The 14,596-nt window shown below is 47.7% G+C and overlaps 2 protein-coding genes across 5 annotated transcripts; both read right to left on the reverse strand.

The window, feature by feature from the left end:
• Nucleotides 1-1,016: 1,016 nt before the first annotated feature.
• Nucleotides 1,017-4,475, reverse strand: LOC136532292 (uncharacterized). The gene is given in 4 exon segments (XM_066524903.1): nucleotides 1,017-2,112; nucleotides 2,114-2,381; nucleotides 2,384-2,702; nucleotides 2,704-4,475. Coding segments are annotated over 4 exon segments (3,129 nt in total). The 5' UTR covers nucleotides 4,402-4,475; the 3' UTR covers nucleotides 1,017-1,268.
• Nucleotides 4,476-6,199: 1,724 nt separating this feature from the next.
• On the reverse strand, nucleotides 6,200-14,290 carry LOC136532293 (protein AMEIOTIC 1). Of its 4 annotated transcripts, none has more exons than XR_010778207.1 (12): nucleotides 13,962-14,290; nucleotides 12,903-12,992; nucleotides 11,108-11,264; nucleotides 10,924-11,005; nucleotides 9,736-10,818; nucleotides 9,177-9,246; nucleotides 8,547-8,609; nucleotides 8,237-8,299; nucleotides 8,026-8,100; nucleotides 7,321-7,917; nucleotides 6,946-7,145; nucleotides 6,200-6,458 (listed from the first exon to the last, which is right to left on the reverse strand). XR_010778207.1 is itself a non-coding variant. In XM_066524905.1 (11 exons), exons 2-11 carry the CDS (start codon nucleotides 12,966-12,968, stop codon nucleotides 7,011-7,013), a joined length of 2,388 nt encoding a protein of 795 aa, XP_066381002.1. In that variant the 5' UTR covers nucleotides 12,969-12,992; nucleotides 13,962-14,290; the 3' UTR covers nucleotides 6,531-7,010. The 4 variants fall into 4 exon arrangements, 2 of the variants coding, with proteins under 2 accessions (XP_066381002.1, XP_066381001.1); XR_010778206.1 differs by having other exon boundaries at nucleotides 6,934-7,145; XM_066524905.1 differs by lacking the exon at nucleotides 6,200-6,458 and having other exon boundaries at nucleotides 6,531-7,145; nucleotides 11,108-11,261.
• Between the last annotated feature and the right edge of the window lie 306 nt (nucleotides 14,291-14,596).

Below are 14,596 nucleotides of genomic sequence, written 5' to 3' on the forward strand. Positions count from 1 at the left end.
TATAAATGGGTGCTGCACACACCCGGGTGCGGCACCAGCGCTGCGATCGCCAGGGATCGAACGCTGGCGGGCAGACTCGCCACCGCGAGTACTATCACTGAGCCACTGGCGATCGCTGAAGTCATATTCAGGAAAGGAAGGCACCAGAGTCTGAATTTCGATTGCAACAAGATGGAGGCCTAGAGATTGTAGCAGCAGATAGATGGGGTGACGATGAGGACAGAGAGAACAGAAAAAAAAAGGCAGAGAGATTCAGTGGCTGGTATGTGAAGGTGCAAATAGAGAAGTGACAGACTGCTATATGAAGTGGTGAATCAGAGGGATTTGAAGCAACAGAGAGTACTGATTGCATTCATTGGCAAGTGCAAGCTGCTGTTCAGTAAAGGTGGTCTCAATTTCCATGATAAGCAAGACTCATCACTCATGCAGCAGTAAATAGAGGAGGGATATAAATTGTCAAAGCAATCAGGTTCAGTGGCAGCGTGTGCATGTGTGAACAGTTCTATGATGGGAAGAAGTGTAAAGTAGTGCTCTGTCCTGTACAAAATATAAGTCGCTTTGACTTTTTTGATATAACGATTTTGCTACGTATGTAGATAATGTACCAAAAGGTTGTGCTCTGTCACCAATTTTGCTCTGTATGTCTACAAAAAAAAAGTCAAGTGACTTATAATTTAGAACGGAGGGAGTAGTTCAGTTCTCCTCCACTGAAGTTCAGAGAAAGGGTTGCAACAAAATAGTTTAGTTGTCTCTTGATGATTTGCAAAGCTTGAACTTGATTTAGTTCAGCGATGCATATCCTTTGGAGATGTAGAAAATAACTTAGATCTGATCAGTTTATTTCTGGTGTAAAGCAAGCTAACTTCTCACTCTCACTACATGCATACAGAACCAGAAAAACAAAAGAAATATTCTACATAAACTTTCTTATGGTGCTAAAAAAAGGACAGGACGAGGACAAATGAAAAGATAGTATTCTCACCAGTGCACATGGTTACACAGTTTACTCCCAGGAGGCCAGGACAAAAGGCCGTGCTATAGTATTTCATTGGTATTGCAAGAAACAAAGGTCCAGAAAATACTGTGATCTTTCTAATATCATAGACCAAGACACAAATGCCGTACAAATCCCATCTCAACTCTCAAACAACAATGCCGTATGAATGAAAACTATTTCACTGCATAAAAGTTTTGATTACATTTCAGTATACCAGCACAAAATCTTGGAGAAAGATACAGTTTTGCTACCACCTGGATTTTGGACACAACTATACCTTTTTAGCAAGAGTCCGCTGTTTTGTGCCATGCTCCACAACTTTCTCTTCAACATGCAGTCCTTTCCTTCGTCTAACAAAATTCATAAGCTTTTTAGCCAAGTTTGGCCCAATGCTTGAACCATCTCCGAATTCTTCAAGCTCATCCTGTGTCTTTGGGACAAAGAAGGGGTCCTCAGGAATAGCTTCCCAGTGGCTAAGAACGAGGAGAGCACTAACTGCACCTGCAGTTAAACTCCTAAGTTGATTCGAAAATCCAATGCTCTCAGTGACTGGCAGGTAAGCATGCACTGTAAATAATGAGGTTCCTTCTTGCATCTCTTCTTTCAGAACCCTTGCTCGCCTCTTACCAAGAACTGCATAAGTTGCACCTAACTGCTCCGTTGGCGTGGTCAACTCACAGAAGTACATAGCCTCAACAAGCCTTGGCTTGTTCTGAAGAACAGCTGCTCTGCATGCTTCTTTAACCGCAGTGATTACTTGACCGCTGAAGACATTGTATTGATCAGAGTGGTTGGCAGCATCAGAGCCGTCAGCAAATATGTAAGGCTCAACAATAAACGCAAGACCCCACATAGGTTCATCACATAAAGGCCCAGCATTAGTGGCAATCTGGAATCCTGAGACAATGCTGTTCCTTAGTGCCATAGACTCTATGTGCAATGATTCAGGAGCATCTGTTGCATATCCATCACCATTGTCAAGATCGTTATCTTTGGCTTCACATTCCCTCACAAACCCCAATTTCTCAGAGACATGAGCTCTGCCACTCACAAGTATACCTTGCCTTCCATCTTGGACAGTCATTGTACCACCACTTAATTTTGAATCAGGCAAAAAGGACATTCGGACCAACCTGCCAAGGACTTAGTGACCAGATTCTGTCAAGGTGTCCAAGCCATGTCTTTCTATACCTGTCAAGTTTTTCTTTATCAACTTGCTTAGAGATTGTGTCTAATTCACTGTCTATGGCATCAATCATCCGCTGTCTGAGAGTTGCAGCAGAATCACCATCTTCCTGAGAAAGGCGAGGATCCAAAACACCATCCCTTTTTGCTGTTTTCCCATCAATTATTTGACCAAGCAACTGTTCGCTTTCCTCAAGACCTTAGTCAGAGCATTGGGAAGCCTCAAGACCTGAACTCGCACAGTACACCTCCCATTTGGAGTAGTCCTCTCAACAAACTCCTGTGGATTCTTCAAGCTCTCCACTAAACTGGCACCTTCCCCTTCGATTGTCTCTTTGAAGGAAACTAGGGGGTCTGAGACCACCAATTTGACCTTTGAAAATCTCTCCTCCAAATCCTTTATGCACCGCTCCAAATGTATCTCACCAGCAGCAGCAAGGACATGCTCACCCCTCTGCGAAACAGTATACTCGACAAATGGGTCTGCTCGGTTAAGAAGCCTAAGCCCTTTAACAAGAGCTTCCTAGATCAGCTGGATTTGAGGGCTCAATCGCAACTTTAAGGATCGGAGATGCCTGGAACATCATACTCGAGAAGGGCCAGCAATTCTTGGTCGACGACAATGTGGCACTCTTCAATATATGCTGCCCAAGGCCCTGGATTGCAACCACATTCCCCGCAGCCACACTGGCAACTGGCTTCAGGCCTTGTCCTAGCATCTCATACAAGTATTGAAGCTCCACCTCCTGCACATGCTTCTGAACTGTATCCCCTTTCACTGGATCATACAATGGCGACAGCACAAATACCTTCTGCCCTGCATGAAGGACGCCGCTGAAGACCCTTGCAAATGCCATAAAGCACTCCTCTGACTCACTACTACTATGGTGGTTCAACAGTTCACCATCCACTCCCTTCAATGGCAACATCTTAGATGGCACAGCAAACATCTTTGACACATAAACTACCACTGGCGCATCAGCACTCACATCACAGGCCTCGACACACCTCCGCACCCTCTCTGCCTCCTCAACAACCGCCTCAGAGCAACCAGCAGCATCTTCTGGAGTAACCTCCCTCTTTGGCATAAGCCTTGCAACCCTGACCCCTTGAGCAGCAACAGGATCAGGCGTGCACTCCACCACCATATCCATCACGGCATCTGCCAGCGGCAGCCACTGGCTCATGACAGATTGCAGCACAGCCTTTGTATCTCTGTTCAGCTCCAGTTCCGGAATTTTCAAGTCGAAGTTTTCAATCAATTTCTTCACCGCTTGACTCTCACCACCGTCCTTCAGCACCAGCTCGTACATCTTCCACAGGGCACTCAACACAAACTCCACGAACATTGGCTGTGGGTCTGCGCTCTTGATAGCTTTCTTCCCCACAACCTTCCCCGTCTTCTTATCGAAATATCTGGGGCCCCACAATCCTTTCAGGAAGGCGGAGGGGTTGACTCTGGTCTTTCTGGCGTAGAGGTTGGCGAACTGTTGGGGGCGAAAGCCCCAGCCGTCAAGTGCACAGGCGAAGACGACATTGCCCTTGAGGGGCTGGAAGGCGTCCTCGTTGTCATCGTCGTCTTCAAAGTCCTCCGGTAGGTCCTCAGCTGAGGACGAAGAGCTTGTGGAGGGGCTATCCTCGAGGGCGGAGAGGAGGGAGAAGTAGGAGTGGGAGCGCAGCGCGGAGTAGATGGAGTTGACGTCGGAGACGATGCGGTGGAGGCGGACGTAGGCCTCGGCGGGGGTGAGGCTGAGCTCGGTGATGAGGCGGTCAATCTTGTTGAGCACGAGGCAGGGCCGGAGGCGCTCGATGAAGGCCTGGCGCAGCGCGGCGTGCGTCTGGACGTGCACCCCCTCGACGGCGTCGACAAGGATGAGCGCCGAGTCCGAGAGGCGCGCGGCGGAGGAGACCTCGGAGCAGAAGTCGATGTGGCCCGGGGAGTCGATGAGGCTGACGCGGTGGCCGGCCCGGGAGCGGAGCGCGACGGCGGCGGACTTCATGGTGATGGCCCGCCGCTGCTCCTCGTCGAGGTAGTCCATGAAGCGGATCCGGCCGGCGAGCTTCGGGTGGAGGAGCCCGCCCCCGCAGGACGCCACCAGGTGGTCCGCCAGCGTGGTCTTGCCGTGGTCCACGTGCGCGAGGATGCACGTGTTGCGAACGTGGCGCGGGTCACCCGCCGCGGTCGCCGCCGGCTCGTCGGCCCCCTCCGTTGCCGCCATTGCCGTGGTGGCTAGGGTTTGGGACTCTAGGCCTTGGAGCGTTCCTGGATCAGACTGTCGGCGCCGTTGGCGTGCCCTTAAATCCACCGGGTTTTTTTCAACCAGAACTTTTTTTTTTCTCATAGACTGCTTCAGATTCCTACGTAATTCCTCCCAACGAACGGGCCGTTGTTGGGCCGGCTGGGACACCAGACAACAGTAGCTACTCCGTATCTTCCTATTTCGATTTTGTTACGTACTGGTCAAGAAAGCTACTCGAACCGTTGGATCTGAGGCTGAGTTCAACTCCTGCCGTCCGATCGTCCGGATGTCGGACAAAACGAAAACAGCGGCGCTCCATTGGCAAAACTTGGTCACCACGTGTCCTCCTTGAAAAGGAAAATCGTAAGCAGAAACTTGGCAGCTACGAAAGGAAAACTTTCTAGTTGCTCTACCCAATTTCGGTTCGTTTTCTATTCTATACTATATAATAGTTGATTGAATGCTGGCTTCTTGTGATTTCTTTTGCTAACAATTGCAAATTTGCAATCCAGTGCTTTTTTGCCGTACCGTAGGACTACATTTCAAATTGCTGTTTCCTTTTGACTTTTCATGTAAGCGTAGGGTACCATGCCTGACCATGCTTCACCAACGTGAGGTAAAATGCGCCTCCTTTAATAAACGGGTTTTGAAAAAACTTACACAAACTACTGGCAACACTTGTGTAGGAAAGTCACTCTCGCTCTCTAATCACTTTGCAACTAAGAGAGCCTGTTTGATATAAGGGCTAATCACTAGTTAACTAAAAATTAGTCAAAATTAACTCTAGTGCATAAACAGGAGAGCTAATAGGTGGTCTAATTTTTAGGGCTCCTTTGGATTGAAGGATTTTTTTTTCCTTTCCTAGCCTTTGGTTCGTAGGATTCACGCTTGGCATTCCATAGGAAATCTACCCTATGCACACCGATTCCATACGAATTTTAGCATCCACTCAAACCTCTTACTAAAAATCCTATGCCCGAAAAACGAGAAAGCCATCTCTAGCAACTAATATACTAATATTTGCTTCTTGTCAATGTACCCACTTGTCTATGAGTAATGAAACAAATTCTTACCAAAGGAGTGATTGAGCAAATAAAGTAAACAACTTATTAGGATGAAAATTCCTTTAGAATTTCTATGTTTTTCCAATGGCATATCCAAACAGTCATTCCTATCAAATTCCTATGTTTTACACCAACATTCATTTCCTATGCCTTTTCTATTTCTATGTTTTTCCATTCTGTGTTCCAAAGGAGCCCTTAGACAAATTTTCAACTAGTTGTTAGCCAACCTTGGCTAGTTTGAGCTAATTTTTAGCCCAAAGTGCTTCTTGTTTCATTATTAGAACATTGTCCAATTTCTAGGAACCAAACAGGATATAAGAGATAAAACATCAGATTCCAGGCAAACACTGGACTTTGATATGTTTTTAAAAAGAGTGCAATTCGATCAACATCAATATGTGAACAATAATAATCACAAGGTAGCGGCATGTATGCAGGCATGCCATGTGGATATGATCGTGCTTATCATCAACATCAAGAACGCAAAGATTGTAAGATGAAATTAAATATATCATCAATATATATTTAGAAATACTATACAACAAATATGTGTTTTAGCAAAAAAAAAAAACACGTGGATTTTTTTTATCTCTCTCCCACTCTCTTTCTCATATATAAGGTCAGACGTCATGTGTCAGTCTCACGGCCATCAACCGGTCGCCGTCGTCGTGTCACGGGCAGAGATCCAGTGCGGTGCCGAAGACAGCTACCACTCCAACTGAGATGACAGCATGGTCGACCTCACGTGTCACGGGCTCACGGCCATCAACTGGTCGCCGTCGTGTCACGGCCAGAAATCCAGTGCGGTGCCAACGAGTCAAACAGACGACACTCCAGACGTTGGACGCGACTCCTCTTGAGATCTCCTTCGTCCAACTTGGAGTTTCGAAGCGTTTGATACCGCTACGTGTCTTTGGCGCGCGTCGACCGACGAGCTCGTCCCGCTGGCGGCGGCGGCGGCTGTGATTTGTCCTTCCATAAAAAAAATTTGTAATCTATGATATGTGGAGACTGGAGGTAGAAAAATGGTAGATGCTATTGGATCTTAATCTTATGGTGTAAAAAAATTCATATGTTGAAATTGCATAAAACACATGGTTGTATGGTAGACAGACTCTGTATATATGCCCTAAGGAGCCAGCAAAACTGACACATCTCAACTCCAAATGTGTCATGCACCATGGACAGGGCTGACGACCATACCCAACTGACTTAATGAAGAGATCAATCCAATGCAACGACTTTAAATTCTACCAGCGACTCATGTCAGGCTTGCAGCAGTACAAGCTTGGACGAAAATTAACTAGAAACTGACGAACGAAGCTGAGATGGCTACGAATTATGCCACCAAGACTGCACAAGTGAGTTCCTATTCCTTTTTTTTTCTCTGTATTTACGCTACGTGTTGCCCCTTCGTTATCTTAAGAAAGAAAGAAAATTGGAGCACCCTGAGGCCAACCATCCAAAGCTTTGCTTGCAGATGGGGGAAGAGGTGATGATCTGAAGTGGAGAGGTAGTAGAAGCTCAGCAATAGGATGGAGTAGCCAGGGCCAGCTCGGTGCCCACCACGCTGATCCCGCCGGCGTCTGCATCCAACAGGACTCTCTTCCCCTCCAACAGGCTGGAACCGCAGGCCCCGGACGATGACGACGAGACGTCCTGCACAGTCCACGATCAATTGGGACATGAATCAGTTTGCTCGTTTCTTGATTGGTTAACTAGTACTAATGCTTGCTGAGAGCAATGGAACAGCAGGCCAGTATGAACTAATTGTCAGAATCATGTCAGGCTATAGAACCAGAGGATAAAGAGAGAGTAAGCAAAATGGACTTACGACATGGCGTCGAGTCAGGCCGGAGAAATGCATCAGCTTTTGAGGACTAAACCCAGAAGCAGCAGCAGCAGTAACAGTGCCAAACAGCTTTTGTGGCTGCAGCGGCGACCTCGGGCTGGGCAGGGACAGTTGCAGCTTGGCAGCTGCGGCAGCGGCGTTGGTGGACGACGCCGAGGGCGGCGTAGAGAAGAGGGCACCAAACATCACGTGCTCGTCCAGGCCGGCCGCCGCCGCCACCACCTCAACTGGGGCTCGCGACGACCGCGGGAGCCCCGGCCCGGCGCTACTCGGGCAACTGGTGCTTAGAGGGATCCCCGGGACTGGCGTGGCGGCGGCCGGGCAGCTGCTGCTGGCGCCCCCGCTGATGGTCATGCCGGACGCCATGCTCGGCCACAGGAACGTGCCCTGTGGCTTGCAGACGCGGAAGCTGCTCTTCCTTACCGGCCTGTCTTGGCCGCCTTGGATGACGGTGCCGTCTGTCCGGGGGATCATCTGGTCACCGGAACCAACGTACAGTGCTGTGCGGGGAACAGCTTCACTAGGAGCCAGTTCTAGCTGACGTTCTGTTTCCATCTTCAGAGCCAGTACCAGCTGATCCTGCACCACCCAATTCTGTTTACTTCAACTCATGGATGATGGCAAATGTACATTTGCATAGGCTGAGCAAAATTAACAAAAACAGTGCATTGCCATGCAAAGAGCTACCTTGAAAGAAAGGAAGGAGTTGGAGAGAGAGGTAATCTTCTCCTCTAACTTATCATTCTTGTCAGCTATATGCTCCTGAAATTAGACAGTGGTTCACTAACTGTATTCGGAATTACACGGAGCTAGCATACAAAATATGCAGAGGAATAGATGTTACAGATGATAGATGAAAAAGATATTGTCAGTGTCATAGCTAGCTGCATGAATGTACCTTGAAGGATAACACCTCCTTCTTCAGCTCACCATTCATCTGAACTACATTCTCACACATGTCCTGAAAATAGAAGGCAAGATCGTTTCTGTAAATGCAGCAAGCAAACTTAGCAAAGACATAGTTTTTTTCTTTTGCGAGGATATCAAAGTCATAGCTTCCCTGTAGATTGAATAACCGAAGACAAATCAATAATAGAAAATTACTGAAGACAAATTATTAACAGTCATGATTTCTCTGTTCTCATTTTGTTTGAAACTGACTCCCACATTTTTCCTAGTAGACAACGTTGCTGAATGCATGCGCTTACCTTCAAACAAATCACCTGCTTCTCAAGCTTTTCATTAGCCCTCACAGCACGCTGGTACTTCTCCTGACAAACAAATTGACAACCTTCCATTAGTGCATCCAAAATGGGCATGTCAAAAAGTTTCTATCAGTTAGTATATTCAATGTGAGAAGTAAAACAGAGAACTGTAGTTAATGCTAGTTAGATCATGTACATCAGTACATCCTGGATTTAGAATTTCAGAGACTGGACAAGGAGTTAGCTATGGTCTTACAGATAGCAAGCATTATGAAACATCAGAGAAACTGAACCGGGAGTCCAGGACTACCATTCTAGCACTTCAAAAAACCTCCCATCAATAGACGAAATGATGTACATGACTTACACGACCCAACATACAGAAACTTGGAAAATGCTCTAATGCACATCAGTGCCACTGCCATATCTTGCTCAGTTAATTCAGCAGCCTTAAAAAGTAAAGGGAACAACGAATTGTAAAGAGGATAAAGGATCTGCACCCTGTTTGTTGATGCTGAAATTTGGCTTATACTGATGTTTACGTTGAAATGTTGTGAGAGAAAAATACTGTTTCATAGCTGAAAAGTAGTTTTGAATAAGCTCAAGCGAACAGGGCGCTAATCTTTTACATACCTTCAATGAATTGTAGGTTCTTTCTGCATCAAAGTCCCCATCGTCCTTGCACATTAACTGCTCCAATTGCCTTCACACACCACCACAAGAATAATAACTTAAGATAAAACTAAGAAGAAATCCCTCGTCTATGTAAGAACTTAACAGGGTTGTAGCACTGGTGGCTTGATTTGCAACAAAACTACGGCCTTGTTTAAATTCAGGGTGTAAAGTTTTAGGATGTCACATCGGGTGTCATATTAGGATGTTACATAGGGTATTTGGATACTAATAAAAAAATAAATTACAGAATCCGTCAGTAATCCGCGAGACAAATTTATTAAGCCTAATTAATCCGTCATTAGCATATGTATTACTGTAGCACCACATTGTCAAATCATGAACTAATTAGGCTTAAAAGATTCGTCTCACAAATTAGTCACAAACTGTACAATTAGTTATTTTTTAGTCTATATTTAATACTCCATATGTTTAAACATTCGATGGGATATGCAGTAAACTTTAGAGACCGTATACAGTACAGAGTGCAGACAGACAAAAGGAGTAGAAAAAGATATACCTTTTTACGCCATTGACCTCCTCGGTGAGCTCCTCAACCTGCCTCTTGACTAGAAGGTCGCCGGCGACGAGGGACACGTCATCACCTGGCTTCCATCCCGGCGGTGGCACCCAGTATGGATCAGACACACCGGCCTGTCGCCGTACCTCAGCAAGGTCGGCCGGCTCAAGCCAGTACTCCATGGCACCATCCGCATTGTGCCGGCGACGGAACCGGTGAACGCTGCCTTCCGGCACCCGGCCAGCCATGTGCTTGAGCAGGTGGTCAAGGAGGCCGGTGTCGCCGATGTGCTTGCGGGCTTCCTCCCGCAGCACCTGCCGCATCACCGGTGCGCCGAAGCGGGCATCGCGGGAGCGCATGATGTCGAGCAGGCTCTTCTCTGCTGCGGCGTAACGCTCGGCTGACCACCGGTCCTTGCCGTGCCGAGGGTCACCGTCCTTGGATTCCACGGTCCGTTTCTTCGCCTTCTTCGAACTCTTCTTGCTCTTCTTGCTGCCGCCCTGAACCTTGTTATTCTTCTTGCCCTCGTTTCCGTTCTTGTCCTTGCTGCTCCCTTCTGCCTCCCGCTTCCTCTTACAGTTTCTTTCACTCCTTTTAACTTCCTGCGTCGCTGGAGGCTGCTGCACCTCCCTGACGCTGGACTCTGTGTCGTAGCCATCAACACTAGCCTCCTTGGGAGCTTCATCACGATGCCGTCCAATGTACCTGACGCGGCGCCTCATACCCCACCCAGCGCCATCGCATTTCAACGTGGTGAGTAAGCAGGAGTCGGCTGCCGGCCCCAGCGTAGCCGCAGGTGGAGCGGGTAGCGGCGGGAGGCGCGATGTCCGTGACGGCACCTGCTGAGGTGCGGCGAAGTCGTAGAGCCGGGGCTTGATGAGCCAGAAGCTGTCCTGCTGCACCTCGCCCTCGAGCTCCTCCTCGGCCACCCGGCGGCGCAAGATGCGCGCGGCGTGGTTGCTGCTCATGACGAAGCGCTCGTCTAGCTCCGGTCCGGTGCCGGGTGCCGGGTAGGAGGAGAAGAAGCTGCGCAGCGCCTGAAGGGACGGGAATTTCACGGTGATGTCCAGGTTCGTGCACTCGCTCACCTAGGCACAGACGTCAGGTGAAACGAAACTTGATCAAACATATGCTAAACAAACAGATTTAAGAAATTGAGAGCAGCAATTGAATCCCAGAAACAAAAACCTCACCTTTACCACCCGTATGGATTTCAGATGGATTGGGGATTTGGGGGGCAATTTGTCGTGGTCGATCTCGTAGAAGGCTCCTGATGGAAATCAGACCAATTCACACAACAAGTGTCAGGTGGGTGTGGCATGAAGAATAGTAGTGTTGCTGTGTTGCATCGTATATGCCCGGCCGTGCTCACCAGCGTGGTAGGTGGAGGTGGCGTCGAAGGTCAGGCTCTGTCTGCTCAGGGGCGACCTGGGTTGGATCCTGGAGTCGTGGTTGGCATCATCCTTGCCATTTCTGCTATGGCTACTACTGGTCTTCTTCTTGAAGTAGTACTTGCTCACCTGTGGCTTCTTGTGATGCGCAATGGTCACAGAAACAACGGGTGAAACCGAGACGTGTATGATTCTTGGAAAAGAAAAATATACTCCTACACTGGAATGGTTAGCGTGCAGTGCGCGTGCATCGGAGAACCTAGCCTTGTGAAAGACAGACAGCAGTCAACATCATCTACCACTACACCAACAGAAATGAAAAGAGACGTTTACTACATGCAAAGGGGACATGTTTTTCTGCTCTTATAGCACAACCTGGCAAATTGACTCTAGTTTTTAACATGCAAGACTCCTGGAGTCCTGGTCCAGTTCTATGATTCAAAAACATGGTTTGTGTATATCTCCATATATATGAAAAGCTTTACATATCTATATACACCCGCACCAAATTAGAACTTAGGTATATATAGCCAATTGACAAAGTCAACTCGAAAGGTTTAATGATAATGGCAATGAACTACAGTACAGTATGCACGGTGACAAAGTGTACAGTTATCTGGGACTTTATTCGAAAAAAGACTATAATTATGCTAGTTGCGTGAGTTGATTCAAAACAAACCAACAGCACCTCTTCGTGAAAAAAGAACAATAACACTAATCCAGCTAGTGGCACGTGTTCATGTAGAATGTCTAGTGATCAATTGCACAACGAACCCCAAGTAAACAAAACAAAAAAAAATGCATTTTATCCACTGCCCATAAAACAAAAACAGAGTAGCACATAAAACTCCACAAGCCCAGGGTGTTTAGTTTGGCAAGTATGTATTATTCATTTAGCGGCCATGTTTCCTCATCAGCTACATATGGAACACCACCAATGCACGAGTATATATTCTCAAAAAAAAATGCACGAGTATATAATTAACTGAAGTACTGAACAAACTAGTAGTAGTACGTAGGAGTGCCCTCACAAAACTAACTACTCGGATCCAGATTGCAGATTCCAAAGTCCAGATAAGGCACATTGTAAGTAAAGTACATCATTCTAAATCAAGCCCCGGCTCAGCAAATTCAAAATGCTGCAGTTAATGAACTCAACAGATTTTAACAAGGATCATGTTGGAGAAGACTAGACCATTTTGGTTACCTACAGCATCCATGCACTTGCTCTTAAATGAACAAGACCAGTCTAACAAAGTAACAAGTTGATTAAACCCAGCAACTCTTGAGTCCAGATAACTACCACCAAAATAAACTAGTACTGCGTATATCTTGCAAGAGCATCAAAGCATATATCAACTAATACATCCCAATGTCCACTATACATCCCGATTCAACATCCAGTCGAAATGTCGAATCACCCAAAAGCAACTAATAAAGCGGCGCACAATATCACATATACCAGTGTAACAGGGGCGAATCTATAGCTAGTTATTGGGGTCAGATGACCCCGACGACTTCCCGCAAGTTCCACTACAACAATGAATTTCATAGAAGAGAAATGTGATATATATATAAGCATAAGTCTTATACACTGACCCCGGTGACTAAAATCTCTGGCTTCGCTCCTGCAGTGTAACTGACCGCAGCAGTGTAGATCAGTGGAAAGGCAAACAGATTTCATCACCCAGATCACAGAAAGCAAAAGGTAATCGAACTGGCAAAAGTCGCAGCGTCTACGTGTAGTAAGACCGGACTGGCCCGACACGTACGTACCGGCGAGGTCTGCAGATGAGCCGGGAGCGCAGGACTCGCCTGCACCGTCTCTACGTCCATCTGCATCCGGGTCCTCAGAGCTTTTGTCTCCTGCAAAAGCAAAAAGGCAAACAAACCCATCGATCAAAACAGCTAGTATATAGTTAAAAAAAAAAGCTGCAGAGTTATGGAAGAAATCCAGAACCAGCTAATCTCTGGCCGGCCGGAAATTTTCGAAACCCAACCAATTTTTTTTAAAAAAAATTAAAAAACCCAACCAAATTGACTCGCATAGAAAAAAATTAGACGAACTAACACACAATATTGCGCACTGGCATTTTCCGACCAAACTGATGAGATCTAGAAATAGTAAGTTCGAAAAAAAACATTCAAAAACTCTAGTTCCCAAAGCACCAAAAGGCAGGCAAAATCACCGAGTTACCAAACTGAGAGTCTGAGGCTGAACGCTGCAAGAGAAAAAGAGAGCGCCTCGTCTCGTCTAGCAGCAGCGCATGTGATACTGGCAAAAGTTCGCTTGTACGAAGAACCTGCAGCCGCTTTCTGCTGCTAGCAGCGAGCCGCACCCGCACCCGCACGGATAGATCGAAACAAAAGCAAGCGCGGCCTGGGAAAACAGCGACAAAGGCAGCAGAGATCGGAAGGGAAAAACTAGCTGCTTTTGCGATCGAAGCATAGAGCCAGCGAGCTTTTTGGCACTGCCGCGGAATCGCGCAGCGCGGTACGAAGTGGTCCGCCTGTGCGGCTTCCTCGTGCCCGGAGCCTCTCTAGCAAAAACCAACACCAGACACCAGTACAGTACAGTACACCACCACCACCCACTGCAAGGAGACGATCAAGTGGCAGAAAATCGGTAAACGGGTTTTAGGACGCTTTTCGCATCAAGTTAACTAACAGCCTCGAGAGATCGAAACGAACCAGAATAGAAGGACGGACCAGATCAAAACGAGAAGGAGACCAGATGAACACGGAGACTGCTACACACTGCGTGCTACGAGCAGGCGCAGTTGAAAAGAGATCGCAGAAAACCCACGCATGCCACAGCGCAATTAGGCCACTCACCTGTGATATTTACTTGCTGCTGCCGTGCTGCTGCTTATGGTTATGGGGATCGGGGTGGGACGATCGAATTAAAAAAAGTAATCAGGCCCAAATGTGGCGAGAACTTATGGTGGGAATTAAATCAAATTGGGTGGCTAAACAGTTCTAATCGAGTGCTTATTCGGATCGATCGCCCTGGGGATCGATCCCAAAAGACGGGAGCTTTTGGGAGGCGAGCTAGTTCATGGTGGGGAGTGGAGGCGCGGTGTGGATCGGGAGGTGGGCTAGGGTTTTTGTTGTTCCCTGGTCGATCGGGGTCGGGGGGCTGGGCTTCTCCTCCCGCGGCCTCACCTCGCCTCGCCGATCACCGTCCGCCTCGTGCGGGGATTAAATAGTGGCGTGGAGGAGAATCCTTTTCTAGAGAGAGAGAGTGGTGGGGGCCAGGGGTGCAGCGCGTGTGTGATGCTGCTGATGCCGTTGTAGAGAGAGAAAAATCTAGGACAACCAGGCAGGCTCAGCACAGGCAGCAGCATGGAGGAGCCTCACGGAACGGCCTGCCCTGGGCTGGGCTGGCAGCTTGCCCCTGACGACGGCACCTGGCCTGCCGGGGGATCGAAGCCGATGACATGTGGGCCCGCTCTGCCCGCGGACCCCAC

The sequence above is a fragment of the Miscanthus floridulus genome, unplaced genomic scaffold, assembly GCF_019320115.1.
Source record: "Miscanthus floridulus cultivar M001 unplaced genomic scaffold, ASM1932011v1 fs_570_3, whole genome shotgun sequence".
Classification (NCBI taxonomy): domain Eukaryota; kingdom Viridiplantae; phylum Streptophyta; class Magnoliopsida; order Poales; family Poaceae; genus Miscanthus; species Miscanthus floridulus.

Bases quoted from the DNA above. Each gene is read 5' to 3' on its own strand.
- LOC136532293 (XM_066524904.1), bottom strand. From the start codon at position 12,968: ATGCAGATGGACGTAGAGACGGTGCAGGCGAGTCCTGCGCTCCCGGCT. The intron at 11,265-12,902 runs GTACGTACGTGT...GCGCATCACAAG, and splicing joins CTCATCTGCAGACCTCGCCG to AAGCCACAGGTGAGCAAGTA. The intron at 11,006-11,107 runs GTGAGCACGGCC...GATTTCCATCAG, and splicing joins CACCTCCACCTACCACGCTG to GAGCCTTCTACGAGATCGAC.